Source organism: Pimephales promelas, chromosome 12, assembly GCF_988280905.1.
Source record: "Pimephales promelas chromosome 12, fPimPro1.hap1.1, whole genome shotgun sequence".
Lineage (NCBI taxonomy): Eukaryota > Metazoa > Chordata > Actinopteri > Cypriniformes > Leuciscidae > Pimephales > Pimephales promelas.
This window is the reverse complement of record NC_142780.1, coordinates 24,679,385-24,696,967: the sequence shown is the minus strand read 5'-3', so window position 1 is coordinate 24,696,967 and position 17,583 is coordinate 24,679,385. Positions and strand designations below refer to the sequence as shown.

General features: G+C 38.7%; 2 protein-coding genes across 4 annotated transcripts; one reads left to right on the top strand and one right to left on the bottom strand.

The window, feature by feature from the left end:
* Positions 1–49: 49 nt before the first annotated feature.
* cnot3a (CCR4-NOT transcription complex, subunit 3a) lies at positions 50–7,774 on the top strand. Of its 3 annotated transcripts, none has more exons than XM_039679637.2 (19): positions 50–189; positions 792–852; positions 977–1,044; positions 1,162–1,236; positions 1,462–1,551; positions 1,728–1,856; positions 1,959–2,054; positions 2,202–2,421; positions 2,546–2,673; positions 2,811–2,861; positions 3,124–3,174; positions 3,261–4,176; positions 4,469–4,574; positions 4,675–4,816; positions 4,987–5,071; positions 5,332–5,530; positions 6,305–6,437; positions 6,521–6,646; positions 6,812–7,774. In XM_039679637.2, the coding sequence occupies exons 2-19, from the start codon at positions 828–830 to the stop codon at positions 6,908–6,910; spliced, it is 2,739 nt and encodes a 912-aa protein (XP_039535571.2). In that variant the 5' UTR covers positions 50–189; positions 792–827; the 3' UTR covers positions 6,911–7,774. The 3 variants fall into 3 exon arrangements, with proteins under 3 accessions (XP_039535571.2, XP_039535574.2, XP_039535573.2); XM_039679639.2 differs by having other exon boundaries at positions 51–189; positions 2,208–2,421; XM_039679640.2 differs by lacking the exon at positions 3,124–3,174.
* Positions 7,775–8,728: 954 nt separating this feature from the next.
* On the bottom strand, positions 8,729–17,214 carry prpf31 (PRP31 pre-mRNA processing factor 31 homolog (yeast)). Its single transcript, XM_039679983.2, has 14 exons — positions 17,076–17,214; positions 16,764–16,973; positions 16,612–16,672; positions 16,441–16,524; positions 16,244–16,341; positions 16,009–16,115; positions 14,896–15,065; positions 14,483–14,640; positions 14,316–14,405; positions 13,500–13,627; positions 12,176–12,248; positions 11,941–12,069; positions 9,847–9,945; positions 8,729–9,488 (listed from the first exon to the last, which is right to left on the bottom strand). Exons 2-14 carry the CDS (start codon positions 16,971–16,973, stop codon positions 9,369–9,371), a joined length of 1,527 nt encoding a protein of 508 aa, XP_039535917.1. The 5' UTR covers positions 17,076–17,214; the 3' UTR covers positions 8,729–9,368.
* Positions 17,215–17,583: the final 369 nt, after the last annotated feature.

The following is a 17,583-nucleotide window of genomic DNA, read 5'->3' as shown; positions in this document are numbered from 1 at the left end:
ATCACGAAAACGGAAAAAGACGAGAGGCGGGAACTTTAGCAGTGACCAGTGGGCGGAGTCTGCCGTCCATCTTTAATGTACTGGACAGAAGGGACTGTCGAGCTGAAAACATTACCTAATTTGAAATAAGTAATTGGCGGATATTTTGGTCGTGGCTGTCACATAGAGATACTGACGCATTTGAAAAAGGTATATGACGAATGTGCATTCAATTTAAGAGTTGAAATCCCCCACAATTTCTGTTGGAAAAACTATGTGTATGCTAGCAGAGCGTTAGCCGTCAGCGCTGCTCGACATCACAACAACAGCAGCTTAATCCCTGTTAACTGCATAAATAAGCAGTATACGGTCTATATATACTGACATGGTGACATTTTTATTAGTGCAAATGAGATATGACGATTAAATGCTGCTGATCTAACACGTTAGCATCAGCTTGGCTAGTGATCAGAGGCTGCGTAAACTGGTTGTGTTGGCGTAACGTTATACGTGATCTAAACCATGGGAAGGATCAATTAAAATTCTTGGTAGTTTCTCTTATTCTGGAGGGTGGGAAAGATACGCAAAGAAAACCGTGTGTATTTGATGATCCGGAAAACACTCGAGTAAAGCAGAACTTTGAAGTTATCGTTCGTTTTCGGGTTTCAAATAGTATAACGTCAATCGATCAGGATGTGTTGATACCATTTTCTATTGAGATGCGATTTATCTGTCAGGAGCTGTAGAAACGCTTTCCATCTGCTTCACACGAAATGCTGTGCAAGTTAACTGTCTCTCTAATGTGCTTGCAGTGACAGAAGGCATGAAGACAGTATCATAGCGAAGCCATGGCTGATAAAAGAAAACTTCAAGGTAAGACATTATGATATGGAAAAATATAATGTAATTTTCTCTCTACTTGTACACAGCAGTTTCTGTTCACAGATCATCATATAATCTCATGATTTATGCATAACCATATGCTTTACACAACCAGGTGAAATAGATCGATGTTTGAAAAAAGTTGCTGAAGGAGTCGAACAGTTTGAAGACATTTGGAAAAAGGTGAGACGTTAACATCTCAACACGTAATGCTTAATCCAAATAAATGAACAAGCGAAAGGAATCGCACACCTGTTGTCATATTTTACATCTTATTAATTCATTTAATTGTATACTCAGCTTCACAATGCAGCCAATGCCAACCAGAAGGAAAAATATGAGGCAGATCTCAAAAAAGAGATTAAAAAGCTTCAGGTAAGAATGTGCTCATCTGACATTTAGTTTATTTTAAGGCTTTCTGGAATGGTGTGACAATGCACAAGCGGAATAATAGAGATGCTGTTGGACTAGATATTAGCACTCTTGCAAGAAGCGGAAGAAACCATTGACTAAAATTAATTATTTTACACTTGCTTTAGAACCAAGGGAAAATATGTGCTCTCAATTAGTATAATTGTTCTCACCTGTTTTTCTTTTTAGCGACTAAGAGATCAGATTAAGACATGGGTGGCATCCAATGAGATCAAAGACAAACGGCAGCTAGTGGAGAACCGCAAGCTTATTGAAACGGTAAAAGCACATAGTCAGATTCCTCATGGCTCTTTTATTTTAACACGCTTGTCACTTTTGATAAAACTATGAATTCATTTTTAAAACGTTTGAATTCATTTTTTGGAAAATATTTTTCCCAAGTCTGATCGGGCAAGCTTGAAGCCCTTAACCTGACTCCGTCTCTTTCTCCTCAGCAAATGGAGCGCTTTAAGGTGGTTGAAAGAGAAACTAAGACAAAGGCCTACTCTAAAGAGGGATTGGGCTTGGCTCAGAAAGTAGATCCAGCACAGAAAGAGAAGGAGGAAACGGAACAGTGGCTCACGGTACTAGATGGCTCACAAATAACAGTGGGGGGGTGGGTTGAAAAACTTTTAACAGGATGTAAGCAGTGCAGTAATAACATGATTTCTCTCTCTCTCTCGCAGAACACAATAGACACTTTGAACATGCAGGTGGACCAGTTTGAGAGTGAAGTTGAGTCCCTCTCTGTTCAAACACGAAAGAAGAAAGGAGACAAAGAGGTCAACATTTCATTTTTTTATTTCCCCTCCTTTCTTTTGACCACTTTCCTAATTCATTTTTTAGGCTCCTTTTTATGCTTTCACTATTTTGCAAACACTCAACATGTTCTCGTATTGTTCTTTTCTGTTGTTTGTGTTTGCCTTCAGAAACAGGATCGAATTGAGGAGCTAAAGAGGTTAATCGAAAGACACAGGTACCACATTCGTATGTTAGAGACCATCTTGAGGATGCTGGATAATGATTCAATCCAGGTTGAAGCTATCCATAAGATTAAAGATGATGTGGAATACTACATTGACTCTTCACAAGACCCAGATTTTGAAGAGAATGAGTTCCTCTATGATGATCTGGACTTGGAAGATATACGTAAGTCTGTGTGTTTTTTGGAAGGGTGTGTGGACAATTGCGTTATTTTAAATGAATTGGCTAGTTGTTGACCTACTGAACAACTGTCAAGATAGTCACACTACAAATATCTCGGTCTCTCTAGCGGCAGCCTTGATGGCCACATCTCCTCAGGGCCAGATGGAAGATGAAATGTTCCTTCAGTCCAGCAGCACGCCGACCTCCACCACTTCCTCTTCCCCCATCCCTCCATCTCCTGCTACAGGCACAATGGTAAACTGCTTTCTTTTATTCTGTCTCTGTCTAGTCTGCAGAGTATCTCCATCATTGATAATCGCTCCATGAATCATGATCTCTTAGCTACAGAATGTATTGTCTTAATATATATTGTATGTGAATGTTTTGTTCAGGAGATTTCAGAGGATAAGAGAGGTCGATCAACAGACAGTGAAGTCAGTCAGGTAAGACTAGTATCTGTTAAAAGGTTTACACTCACATGTTGTTTTAAACCTGTATGACTTTATTACAGTGAATGGGGACTGAAACTTTCACTATTAAGTAATTGTATGGGCACTTAATATATTATATATATATATAACAAACAAGTTGTATAGACCACTTTTATGGTTATTTTCTTCCTTTTTGAAGCTTAAAATGTCCTTTACATTTGCATCGAACAGAGTGACCAGAATGTTTTCAGAATGTTCTTGTTTTGTGTTTCAGAATCATACAGATTTGGAACAACATGAGGAAATGACAGAAATGTCATTTTGGGTGAACTATCCCTTTAAATTGCACGCATGCTTAATAAAAAAAAGATATTTGTGTTTCTAACCTCATGGCTTTCTTGCTTCGCTCAGTCTCCTGTGAAGAATGGAAACCCATCTCTCTCATCCTTTTCTTCGTCTGCCTCCTCTGGCTCCTCCTCCTCCTCCTCATCACTGGTTTCCATGGCTACTGTTGTCGGGGCCTGCACAGCGGTCTCCGGGGGTAGCAACCTGCTGGGAAGCTTTAGCAGCGCAGTGCAGCAGCATTCTTCTCAGTCTCAACAGCAAGCACAGGTCAAACTTTCCTCAACATCTGCACCCTCAAACAACACACCCAGCCCACCTAGCCACCCCACGTTACCTGCCTCCACGACTTCCTCTCTGCCCAGTTCCAGCACATCTGCCTCAGTTACTTGCAATTCCCAGTCTCAGGCTTCAACAGTTCCTGGGGTCGAGGGTTCTAGACTGGGTTTGGGCCTGGGGAAAGGTGGTGTGACAGTCACCAGCAGCAGTAGTGTGACTCAGATGCCAGTTCTGGGCATGACAGGCATGTCTGGCCCTCTCAGCACTATGGCAGGACTTCTCTCAGGCTCTACCCCTGCCCCCTATGCCCAGGCAGCTGCAGGCGGAACAGTAGGTAGTGCTTCCAGTGGTCCAGTGGGGAACGGCAGTGGTAGTTCTGGCATATCTGTACCGGGCGGAGGTGCAGTGGGTGCAAGCACAGGCGCGACCAGTAACGGTACGGGTACTGGGGCAAGTATGGGCTTGCTAGGGTCCAGTCCGGGTCATGGAGCCCTTACAGGAGGGATTCTGAACCTGGTACCGGGGCAGACGGCTCTCCACGGGTCTGCGCAGGTACCCGTAAGCCCTGTGGGCACAACACCTAGTGGAGGAACTGGAGAGAGCCTATTGGGTGGGAATGGAAGCAGTTCTGTGTCGAGTGGAGGAGTAGGGACAAACGTAGCGCCTGCAAGACCTCCCAGTGGCCTCAAACAAAACGGAGCAACCAGTGAGTGTTTTTTTTTTTAACTTGTTCAGTATGGATGATAATTATATTGATATCATCCATACTGGTAAACTCTGATAAACTCTTAATTGTTTATCATTGTTATTTTTTTAGTTTATAATTAATAATAATTGTTTTACATTTTTATTGTTTATTTTATTTTTAGATAATATTTTATATTTATTTGTTGCTGTTTAGTTTTACTTTAATTTATTATTATTATTAATTTAAATGTATTCATTATTATTATTATTATTATTTCTTTTAATGTATTATTTTATTTTTGTCCATACAGGTTATAGTGCTGTGGTTGCAGATAACACACCAGACTCCTCACTCAGCAGTGCCAGCCAATCACAAAACAGCCATTCCACGTCCTCAAGCTCATCAACCAATCAAACGTAAGTATACAATCACATACCTTTGAATTGTTACTAATAACATTAAAATGATTGATTGATTGTCACTGTCTTTCTCTCTCCTACTTCCTCTGTATTATAGTCTGGATAATGGCCCCAGTTTATTGAGTTCTATCACTCTACCCCCCTCCTCCCCATCACCTGCTTTCACTGACAGCACACCTGGTGGTGGGAGTCTGCTAAATGGCCCACACTCCTACACACCAAACACAGAAGCTATCAAGGTGTGTTTTTTTCATCCTGGCTAGACTACATTCAGTCTGTCAGTGGTGCAGAACCGACACATCTTAAAGTTTCTCAAAAGTCACCCCCACCAAATATAATGAAATCAGCTTCCCATAGATTGAAAATGTGCTTTTTAATTTAAAATGTTATTCTTTTTTGTCTCTCACAGGCTCCTGAACCACCAAGCTCTCTAAAAGCTATGGCAGAGCGAGCTGCACTAGGATTGGCACTGGATGTAGAAATTGCACCCTTAGGTACACGCTGGGCACCTAACTAATCACTGGAAAAAGTTGTTAATTTTAGCCCCTGTTTTACTTAGATTCATTGTTGTACATTGTGCAGCCATCTATTACGGCTCAGCATCCTTCATTATACCAAACTTCTGACAAAAATGACTTAACAACACACAGAACACCCTCTCTATCTACTCAGCTGCAGTTAGTGTGCAAGATTAAACGCTACGTAAGGTACAGAGCTGGTATAATCACAAACACTAAAAATGTCTTTCCTTTAGAGCTGTTCTCAACATCCTCAGCTCCACCTGGACCCACAACGGCCCCTCAGCCAGCTGTTTCAGAGGTCAACCTGCCGCCATCTTTAGGGGCGTGTCCGCTAGGCCCCACACCTCTCACTAAAGAGCAGCTTTACCAGCAGGCAATGCAGGAGTCAGCATGGACACACATGCCTCACCCATCCGATTCAGAGAGAATCAGGTGTGTAAAAAAACAAACAATTATTTTTACAATTATATTATTTGTTTATACAATGACGTAACTCACTGCTTAACTACCATAGTTTGATACATCGTTGAAGAATCAACTAGCTAGTCTTGTAACTGCTGTGTTACAAATAGGTTGTTCAACCACGTTGTTTGTGGAGTTATTACTACTTTTAATTAATCCGTTTGAGTTCGAATTAACGCCAGAATTTTGCTATAAATTGTAGACATGCCATCTGAGGAATAGTTCTCATTTTTCTACGTTTATTTCCAGATTCAGTCATAGGCTCCTTACATTCTACAGCATGTACGCACATGCGCACTCTTCAGAAAGGGTTTTAGATCTCTTGACGAACCTTGAAAAGACGTAAATTAAATTTTTATGTATTCGAAATAAAAGATACAGATTGTATTGAATGCCAGCTTGCTTACTTTGCTCAGGATAAGGATTTGTAAAGTCACACGTCATGGAAACAAGAAACTTTTCTAACCACAGGTCAAGCCAAACCCAAAATTTCCAAAACAGGAGTTCCAAAACAATGCTAACTTATATAGAGAATAACTCCTTATGAAGTGTACTTTGTGCAGTCATTTTTTTATTCTCAAGCAGCAACGTTACACACTGAAGAAAGTTATAGTAGTTCCTCTTAAAAAAGGAGTGACACATTATTTTCTATCAATTTCAAGCCATTCAAAAACACAGTAGTTACTCAAGCTGAAGATGTAGGCCTACCATGACATAAATCTCTTTTTCTTTTCCTGTCTTTAGGCAGTACCTGATGAGAAACCCCTGTCCTACACCGCCATTCCACCACCAGGTGCCCCCACATCATTCGGACTCTATTGAGTTCTACCAGAGATTGTCCACTGAAACACTCTTCTTCATATTCTACTACCTGGAGGTTTGCATGTATTACTTTTTATAAGCATGTCTGTTGGATGTTGCAGTCTCCAACTCTTTCTCTTGGTTTTATTTTTCCCTCAGGGCACAAAGGCACAGTACCTGTCGGCCAAAGCACTGAAGAAGCAATCGTGGAGGTTCCACACCAAATACATGATGTGGTTTCAACGGCACGAGGAACCCAAGACCATCACTGATGAATTTGAACAGGTACCACTACCAACCCAACACAGTGCCATGTTTATCTTAACTGAGTTAAAATTTCTAATACTCCATGCAGATTTGACACAATACTACTTTCAGGAGTTGATACCAATATCAATATATATTTTTTAAATCTTGCTGTTTTAATGAATATTCTTTTTCTCTCTGTAGGGCACGTACATTTACTTTGACTATGAAAAGTGGGGCCAGAGAAAAAAGGAAGGATTTACGTTTGAGTACAGATACCTGGAAGACAGAGACCTGCAGTGACTGAAGGAGGACAAAACAGAGAGAGAGAGGGAGAGCGATTGCTACGACAGAGAAAACGCTGCTGTTGACATTCCGAGATGAACTCCATGTCGTGGTTAAAGTTGGATGTGAAGTTGGCCTTTTTCTTTAAAAGAGAGAGTGAGTAGGGGGTCGAGTGCCTGTTTACATGCAAACATTTGAACCTCCTTTAACTGAGTCTTTATCCCCATCATTTCTGTTCTAACTGAAACCCCCCCACCTAGCCAAGTGACGGAAATTAAAGGAACCGATTTGGTTTAGGATGCCACAGACAAAACATTTTGCTCGTAGTTTGTGTTTGGTGGAGTGCTGCATTAGCGAGTCTTATCCTTTTAGATGACATATACTGACTATGGTGTATCGGCACTATGCGAGAACCCGAGTTTAATGCATTGATTGGTTGTTCTTAGTTCATTGAGCCCCTCTGGGAGTGTTTAGGCACTGTGACTTTGCCTTGCGAGATAACGTGTCGACCATTAAATTGCTATGCAATTGAATTCCTCTCGACCTCCCTACCTTTATCATTACCTTAATGTGGTTTTGCTTGACCGCAAAAAAGTTGGTGTTGATAGGGTAATGTTCTGTAGCATCTATCTTAAATATGTTCACAAGCAAGGTGGGTTGACGTTGTCAGCCTTCAAAGTGGCGTGTGATTATTTGTCTGTTAAACATGGCATGAGTGATCTCACTTCAGAAATATCTAATAAAAAGACAAAGTTTAAAATATGTACAAGTTAAAAACCTTATTTTTCTTTCTTTCAGTGTCCTTTTTAGGTTGTCCATGGCTGAATTTTTTTTTTTTGTTGTTGTGTGAAAGTGTGCATGTAAAGTAAAGCAAAACCCTTCCCCAAATTTCCTGTTATTTTTGAAGTCACATCTTGAATTTATTCTCACATACTCTGCTGGACAGTTTCCCTTATTAAAAAAACAAAACAAAAAAACAATCATTGTTCCGTTAATCCATTTATCAGGCAAAGCCTTTTGAAACACCCCATATTGTGACATGATCCCATGTGACTTTCCATTCATTTCTGTTTCCTCTTGTTTGGGGAGAACGCCGGACTTAACCAACACTCAAACTGATATAAATGTGATGAGATAGGAAAGTATTTTTGATGCACAGGGCAGCTGATTGCATTTGTCAATTTCTCTCCATTAAGAAAACAAACACCATCATCCTTGCCTTTTTGACATGGACAGGACAGCATGCGATTGTGATGTCACTTCGTAGGTTGAGAGGAAACAAAAAACAGAGTTGTAAAATTTCAATAAAATACTTTTGTGATGCTTTGTCAGTGTTCTTGTCTCCATTAACAGGTGACTGGACCTCATACACCATCTTCATATAAATAATAAAATACATCCAGCAGTTGCACATCAGGTCTTAATCACTGTATCAGGGTTTAAGCAAAAAAAAAAAAAGAAAACTATTCAAGTTCTTCTCCACCCAATTACACTGCTCCTTACCAAATAAATACTTGAAAAGCAATGAAATATTACTTGCGTTTCAGTTTTATGTGAGGAAACAGCATAACGTACGGCAAAAGCATAGTTTTAGTATACAACTGAAATATATTAATAGACTAATCTGCATTTGGCTAATAAGAGGTGTGTAATAAAGCATAAAAAGATCATGATTATTTAAATGTTTAATATTAAAATGTATCTAAAAAGTATTTGTTAAATGTTGCTTAAGATAAATGTGACGTCAGAATTTCTTTCAATCTACCATTTTGTTAGTTAAAACTATTTGTACGTACACCCAGCATTTACTTGCATTATAAAAAAATTGACAAAGCCTTTTGACATTCAACCTTTATTTTGAAAATGAAGTATTCAGATATTTAACAAACACAAATGTTATGTGATTGCCCCTATACGTACATGGGGAGGACAGATCTCCTCTAATAGGAATAAGATTGAAACACTTGCATATTCAAGCATGTTTTATGCAAACATACTAAACTAAATTCTCTTGGGAAGTGTTTCAAACCATTTAAAAATGTAATATAAGTTTCCTCAGGGAAAGAAAAGGCATCACACACACAGAAAAAAAAAACAGCTGGCTTTGAACTAAAATAAAAACGGCTAGTGACAATGTTGGTACAACTAGATGAGCAACATTTAAATCAAAATGTTGGCAAAAGATGCTTAGAAAGAAAAGAAAAAAATGCTTAACAACTTGCATTTACATACAGCTCACAATTTCTTTGTACACATTAAAAAAGATAAAATGAACAAATCAAAAATGTACACCAGAACAGTTGCTCTCCCTCTTCATTTCCTCTGCACAGGAAATAAGATCTCCAGTCACATGTCCTTGTGCTGTCCTCACACAAGTCCGTCAGAGTGGGTGTGGTGTCGGAGTATAAATTAACGGTTGAAGTGTGAATCCGTCCACGGCTGTCGATAAATGTGGTTTCCCGTCTAATGCACAGCCTCACACCTTGTCCTCCTTTTCACGCTTTATTTTGAGGAACTCGGCCATGTTTGAGAAATATTTCTGATTGGCTTCGCCAACCTTCTTTTCTGCAGCCTGTGGGTTCACAATCTCGAGCCCCTGACAGACAGCAGGCAGTGAAAAGATCAAATCAAATCAACCCAACCAAAGCTGTCAGTCAGTGTTTCAAGCAAGTGAAAAACACAGAAACTGTGCAACTCTGAGCAAGAACAAATGCGAAGGATGTAACCACCTCTAGACATGTGATTTCCCCCCTCCCAAACCAGTTCAGTGAAAATCCCACCCTGGAGAGAATGCTAAAGATTTCATTGGTCATTCCAATCACTGCACCACTGATTGCCTACAAACACTGATCCCCAAGCCTATCAATCACTATAACCTTAACCAATGAAATTGGAAATCCGCTGAACGCCTTCTAGACGCACCAAAAGAATATCAGAAAAATGAGTTTGTGTACCTGTAAAGGAGTGAAGGCCACACTTGAGCTGGTCCCAGATGATCGGTCTCTGACAGTGGACTTCCCACCATAAGTCATGCTCTGCTTTTGCAGTGTCCGCTGCAGAAACAAAACATTTACAAGTAAATCCATAAATCCAACACATTAAACACATGGGAAAAAAAATTATATTAAACAAACCTACACTAATGTTCAAAAATCTGGGGTCAGTTTTTAATAGACGTAATAGATGTTCCTCTGCTGTTTGAACGACTGGTTTACTCCCCGAGTCTTCCGGTTGGAAGTAAACAAAGCACGATTTGACATGCTTGACACTCGTTCATTCAACAGTTGACAGGCATTCAAGTTATAGCGATCCAAACCAGCTAACGATGTGGGAACACAACCTCAACGAAATTCAAAAGGGTGAAATAACAGTACCTTTACCCTCCGCAGTAGTTGATTGAGAGTATAATAACATTATTAATAATCAATACTCATCAAGGCATGGTGACAGACAGTTGTGCGAGCTGACAAACAATTAAAATAAAAAATACACACTTAGTCATTGTGCTTTGGAGTTTATTCAAAATTATAAATGAATGTGCTACTTGAATACATTAACTGGCACATTTGGTATTCTGTCAACACAGGCTTTGATCCTGAGTTTAGGTGTAACATCAGTAGCGAACAGCCAAACACATGCTGATAGAGTTTACAGAATATTAAGAATTTAAACAAATGTACACAGGAAGATTCGTCGTCTTTTGGGAGGTGATGGAAACTACAGTCGTTGGCAGGAACACTCTGATTTCGTTTTCAGCTTATGTTTAAAACAATCACGTTTAAGCCACTGAACTAGTTTAGTCCGGTTATACATACAACCGCGAACAGCACATGTTGTCCATGAACTCCGTAACACCATCTCTCATAAAGATTTGCATCTTTAAATAGTAAAATAATTCTCCGAAAAACAGCTAGCCTCTTCGCTAACTAACACAAAATACCATTGGAATGCTACTTCCGCCGCGTCACCGGAAGTTTCACCCACTTTATTTTTTACAGGAGCGCCCCTCGGAAACTTGTGGATACAAAATGCAGGTCCATAATGTTTGTACGCGTTTGTCGTAGACACAAAATAGCATAACTAGTAGCCAAGTGGCTATAAACCCAGCGTTGGCATTGAAAAAAATAAAACACAAGGCTACGTCTGGAATTATACATGCAAATACATTTAAAATGACTAAGTCTTAGCCTACTTACAGGTTGTGGCCCAACAACTGTTGCCTCTGGATTTAAAGTTGGAACTGCTTCATGTTTTAGTTACAGTTTCTTGTTGAATCCGGTGTCGAATTCGTGGAGATTCTGGAAGCTGTCTTCCATAAAATGCGCAGCACAGAGAGCTAAATTACGATTGTCATTTTCAGGAACATAATAAAACATAAATTGTATCTATTGTTGACGAAGTACAGTGTCCGTGGGAAGCTCAAACACAGAAGACCTGACAGCTGGGTGAACACAATACACTCGACGAGCCACAGAAATATGCGCATGCCCTTTTTTGCATTTTCCGGAGGGAGGGTTGATGCAAATGTGCGGGTTAGTGACGTCTAAAACCCAGCTGTAGTCCCAATCGAGTCGTATTTGTAGGCAATATACTTCCTGATTTTTAAAAGACGATATCTCTGCTTACACTGAACTTTCAGCGCTGTAACTTTGCAGATATTATTCATGTAGATTCATTATTCAATATAATGCAGTACAACCGTTTTCAACATTGATAAAGGTCTAAGCACCAAAAAGCAGATCAGAACAGGGTTTCTGCAGGTATCTTCAAATTAAATGTAATGCCTTTTTAATGCCATTTAAAAAATGCTTTCTACCTGACATCTTTGAAAGACAGATGCAGTGATTAATGCATTCATGGCCTAGATATAATTACAAAATATGATATGATTTTAAATCATGTGACCTATAGCTTCGACTATGCAATACACTTTAATTTAACTTACTGGCCCCACATTTTTGACCAATAGTGTATAGAAAAACACTTTAGATTAGAGGCAACATAAAACAACATTATTATGTGATTTATGTTACAGTAAGCAGACATACCTGTAAGGATTTGGATATTCTGGCCTTGGTGGAGTCATTGACCTGAGCTTGCCTGACCCTGCCACTGCCAGACTTTCCCAGCTGACCGAGGCTGAAGCCCAGATCCTCCTGATAAGCATCATCCTCGATCTTACAACAGAGAGACAAAAATTTTGTAATAGACCGTTTTGAAATTTCATAGATTAATTAACAGTTATGCATAATAATGGAGCAATATGGACAAAAGTCAACTAACCTCTGCAAATGTCATTCTGTTGGCATGTTTCCTGATTTCTGTCAGACCCAGCCTCTCCTTCATTTTACGATACCTGAGAGAATGGAAAAAAAGAAAATAACAAATTTAGAAAAAGTTCATGTACAGTCATATTTAAGAACAGATTAGTGTATAATATAATATTTCCCCTTTCTATTGCTTAAAGGTGCAGTAAGCGATTTCTGAGAAATACTGTTGGAGCACAAAAACACACTTGAAACCAATCAGCAGTAGGGAGCCTATACACATGATGTGGGTGGAGTGAGTGAACAAGAGGAAAGAAAGACTGTTGAAAGTGGTGACTGAGAAATATTACAAAAGAGAAACACTGGAAGAAAAGAAGGGTTATAATCAGACAAGAGCTTTAGGACCCACATTAAAGGCCCGTCCATACCAGGCAGAAATAGTTCTAAAAATTCTCAGGATTAAAGAAATTACAGAGCTCATGTCATGGCACAGCGTGTTTCAGCCAATCAGAATCCATCCTGCTGTAATAAGCTTGAGCATTTAAAGTGACAAAAGCATGTACTTAATAAACAGATATTTATTGTCCACTGATGTGGATGCTAATATGGTTATCTTTAAAGTTATTGTTCTTGATGTGAACTGGCCTTAATATTAGAAAAGCTTACCAGTGCTCGAGACTACCTAAGACAGACGCAGGGGTTGTGTCGTGTCTGCTCTATACATGGGTAACGTTGCTGTTGTTAGCTATATATATATATATATTAGCTATAGTAACAGAACTGTTTTGAGTGTCATAGTTTGTCTGGAGCTGATGTGCTGGTGACTAACAACCAACTCTTGCTTTATATAGTCTTGCTTTATATACAGTTGTTCATTTTTTGTTCTTCCTTGTCATACGTTCTTCAGCTTTATGTTTTGTGAAGCATAATTTTGCTTTACTTCAGCTCTGATAAAGAGACATCCACTCTTGCATTGCGTGTTTGGGGTGGAACAATAAAGTGAGAGGTGTTTTCATTTAGGTTTATTATTTCAAATACCAACAGAGTTTCTCAGAAACCGCTTGCTGTGCCTTTAATCAGCTAAAATGTCAATGCAAAATTTGAGATAAATTATGATATTGTCAAAACTCTTACATCATATATAATGTAAATCTAAACAATGAATCTTGTTTCTGTCATTTCCCTTTAATTTATTTTTGCTTTGCAAGTAATACATAAATGGTATTTCCCCTTTAAAATTTCTTTTCCTTGTCTCAAGAAAAATAATGCAATGCAAAATGAAAAAAATATATATTATGAAACCACAAGGACCCATCATTCACATCCGTTATGATCCTCACCTTCTTCCACCTCTTTTCTTCCTCTGTCCATCCAGGGGAGCTGGAAGAGGCTTCACCTGCTTGACTGGAGGGGGCTCCTGCCATTTATCAAACTTTCGCTCAATCTCTTCCTTCAGATCATAGCCAACCTGCACACAAACACACAAGTTAATCAACAGAGAGTAACAGTACTTCTAAACATTTTTCTTACAGCAAAGATGGTCTAACTTTAACATCAGACATGATTTAACAGTACGGTGAGGCAGAAAATGGGTACTTTTACATGAAAACCTAAATCGGAATAAAAATGCCCAAACGGATTGAAATTCCAATCAGTTTGAAAGGGGTGGGATAAACCTGTTCGATACACTTGATCGGATTGAAAAATGAAACTGGAAATTTTTGCGCATGTGGAACGTAAAAATGGCCTAAGGGTGCATTACGCACAGAACGAGCTGATCTTGTTGTTGAATATAGTAAATGACTGTCGTGTCAATCTAAAATTCTCTTTCCGCTCATCTGTGAAGTAGTGCAGGACAACGTTGTCCCATAAGCATTTGCTTTGGATTCTCATCTGTAGACATGTTGTTTTGGGAAAGGGAGTTTTTACAGCTTGGCTAATATAAGTATCATGGCAAAAAGCTTTGTGCGCTCTTTGTCTCCTAATTAGGACCTGAAATGGATAAATTATTAAGTCTGCTTTTTAAAACAAAGGAGGATGGTTAGTATGCGACAACAGCAAGGATCTCAAGCCAATCACTTTATTTAGCATTCGTGTAAACACCATGTTCGGATTCAACAATCGCAATGATGTAAAACGTGGCTACTGATGCTGACCTTGCCAACAGTACTCTCGTGAAAACTGTCCACACGAGAAGCCAGAGTGCATTTAGCTGCAACCAGACGAGCTGCTTTTCTCCTCAGATCCTGTAAACACAGAAAAATGTAATGTTATTCTGAATAAACACAGATAAAATAAAATAAATTTGAAATAATTAACTAACTGGAGGCAAAGACTGCACTACATCACAGTGGTAGATGTAGCCTGTGTGGGGCAGGAGGGACGTGCTGCTGAATCCAGACAGTGTCTTCCGCTGGGCTCCCAGTAACATCAGATTACATGCAGGCATCTTGGACAGGTTAGTTAGCCCACCAGCAACACCTGTAATGAGGGGGTATGGAAAAGTATGCATTTGGCATAGAAGGCATGAAAAGCGGTATATTGATTGCAATCAAGCATAAGAATCTTAAGTGAATAGCTCTCCCCCCAAAAAAGAAACTAAAATACCATTCTTTGCAATGAACCTTCTTTGTCCCACAGAAGAAAGTCAAGTAGGTTTGGAACAACATGTAAAGGACATTTGTTATTTAAGGGTGAACTATGCACTTCAAGCAGCCTCCAACCTCTTGTTCTCACCCATGATTTTGGCAGCAGTTGAAGCTCCAACAATAATAGAAAGATTTGGAGCAATAAATGACATCCTGGATTCTACATATTCATAAATCCTGTGTTTTGATTGGTTGAGCTCAAGGGCCATGTCACAGGCTTCCTCCAATCGCTGGAGCTCATCATCACCAAGCATTGTTCTGCAAACATACAATATTTTAATCAGAAAATCAGCAAACCTATCAAAAGTCGGGGGTTGATAATTCTTTAAAATGTTCTTGAAAGAAGTCTCTGATGCTTATCATGGCTGCAATTATTTACTTGGCATCTTCGCTTTTTTCACCAAGTATGATTTTGCTTCACTTCAGCTATAATAAAGAGACATCAACTTTTGCATTGCATGCTTGTTAGCGGAGCAATGAAGGGAGGTGTGTGTTTGCTTAGGTGGATTTCAAATGTCAACAGTTTCTCTCGGAAAAAGCTAACTGCAAAAGAAAAGTGTCAAAAAAAAAATGCCAACGCATAAAACATGAATTTGTCGAAAAACTTTAACAGTCATTTTTAAGAATGAATCTAAAAAAAAGTTTAGGAATTTAATTTTAAAATAGTTACAATGCAAATGTTTTTAATTCATTTCTTTCTTTTGTTTAACCACACACAAGGTCATTATGATACTTCCCCTTTCAAATTTATTTTGCTTATTTGTAAAGAAAAATATTGCAATGTAAATAAATATTGCAATGCTTATCGTGGCTGCAATTATTTGATAAAAATACCATAAAAAGAGTAATATGAAATAATTGTGAAGTAACTTTTCTATATGAATCTTAAAATGTAACTTATTTATGTGATGCAAAGCTGAATATTCAGCAGTCTTTAGTGTCACACGATCCTTCAGAAATCATTATACTATGCTGATTGGTGCTCAAGAAAATTCTTATTGTCAATACTGAAAACATTTGTGCTGCTTAATTTTTTTAATTTTGTTTTCAGAAGACGAATGGTCAAAAGAACAACATTTATTTGAAATAAAAACAAATTATATTACCGTCACTTTGTTAGCAAACATCTAAATGAAAAAAATTGTAGATTCTCTTCATATAATCATACTGAATCTATCCATCCATCCACTCACTCACTCACCCTTGTGTGGTTGAGGCGGTGACACTGACCACCATGATAGTAGCATTGGTCAAGATCTGCTGGAGGGTCTCGTTGTTTTTGCACTTCTCTAGATTGTTGCCAAGCTCCTGAACACACACGTGAAGTTAGACTTAAAGGCAAAAACGAATCAGAGGACATATATAATATGATGGCTTTTTTTTGTGTGTGGCATGAACAGGCCAATAATAAATGCTTGAGACTAACAGGTTTCTACCTTAACAGTTCTGATATAATCAAGTGCATTTGGCACCAGGGACTCCAGTTCAGGAAACCTTTTGGAGTACTTGTCACGAACAAACTTGTGAATGATATCTGGGGAGGAAATAAGGAGGAAGCGATGTTATCGTGCTTGAGAATTTTAATGAACCTAGTAATATAATATTTAAGGAAGATTAAAAATAGTACACTCACTAAGTTCATTGTCTATTTCCACGGTAAGATTGTTGGCAGAGACAATGAGTCTGTACTCGGGGTCTGCTTCGACAGGTCCAGATACTGAAGAGAGTGGGAAGACGTTAAACTTGTTAAATCAGTATTTATCAGCATCTGGCACGTTTCTTTATGTAGATGGATGTTGCTTACTATCCGAATTCTTTTTTTGATTTCCAACATATTGACCGACTTTCTCCATGATTTCAGCGAACTGAGGAAAGTCAAGAAGTTTGCATTAAGTTAGTGTAACGCTTAAGGAAGAATCCAGTTCTAGATAAATGTGATTAAAAGTAAAAACTCACTGGCTTGCTGTGCCTTAGTTTTGCTATGGATGTGACACTCTCCGTCCCACTATAATCCACCTCCATCTCCTCAGGTATGTCCTCCAGACCTCCAGTTTGTCTCTCACTGGGTTCCCCATCACTCTCACCCTCTTCTTCACCGGGGTACTGCCCGTCCTCTTCTTCTCTTGCCTCCTCCAAGTCGGCAAGCAGCTCGTCTGCCAAAGACATCTACGAATAGAGCGAGTAAATAAACGACAAGACAATAAACATTCATTTTTACTGAACGAGGTCTTTATACTAGTTGTCAGGATAAAAAGAGCTCCAACTTACATTTCAGAACGTCTCCCCTTCTCGCTTTAAGAAACAAGATTATGAGCTAACATGCAACGACTAACTAACGCACTATGCAAACAACGCACCGAAGTCGCAGGTTAAATGCGTCACATGTTTTACAGCAAAGGCTTCTGGGAAATGTGTTAAGGAACGCGAATGGCATTTTCCACGATTAAGCTATCAAATAGAGCCTGAAAATGTACCAATTAAAAATAAATACATTTATATTATTTATATGTTACATAAATATTAACCCTGACAGCAACATCTGGGACATCTAACACACCTAAATATTTTTTTTCTTGAATCTAATCAATTTTCTTGAAATAAACAACAAATAAACAAAAAGTAAACAGAGTAATGATAAAAAAAACGTTTATTATTTAACTTTTTATTTTATGTTATTCTCCTTTTTTGTTGTAATGGGATAAAATCATAATTGCTGCATCAAAAATGTGTGACAGACACAATATTTCATGTTCATGGTAGTTAAAAAAATAATTGT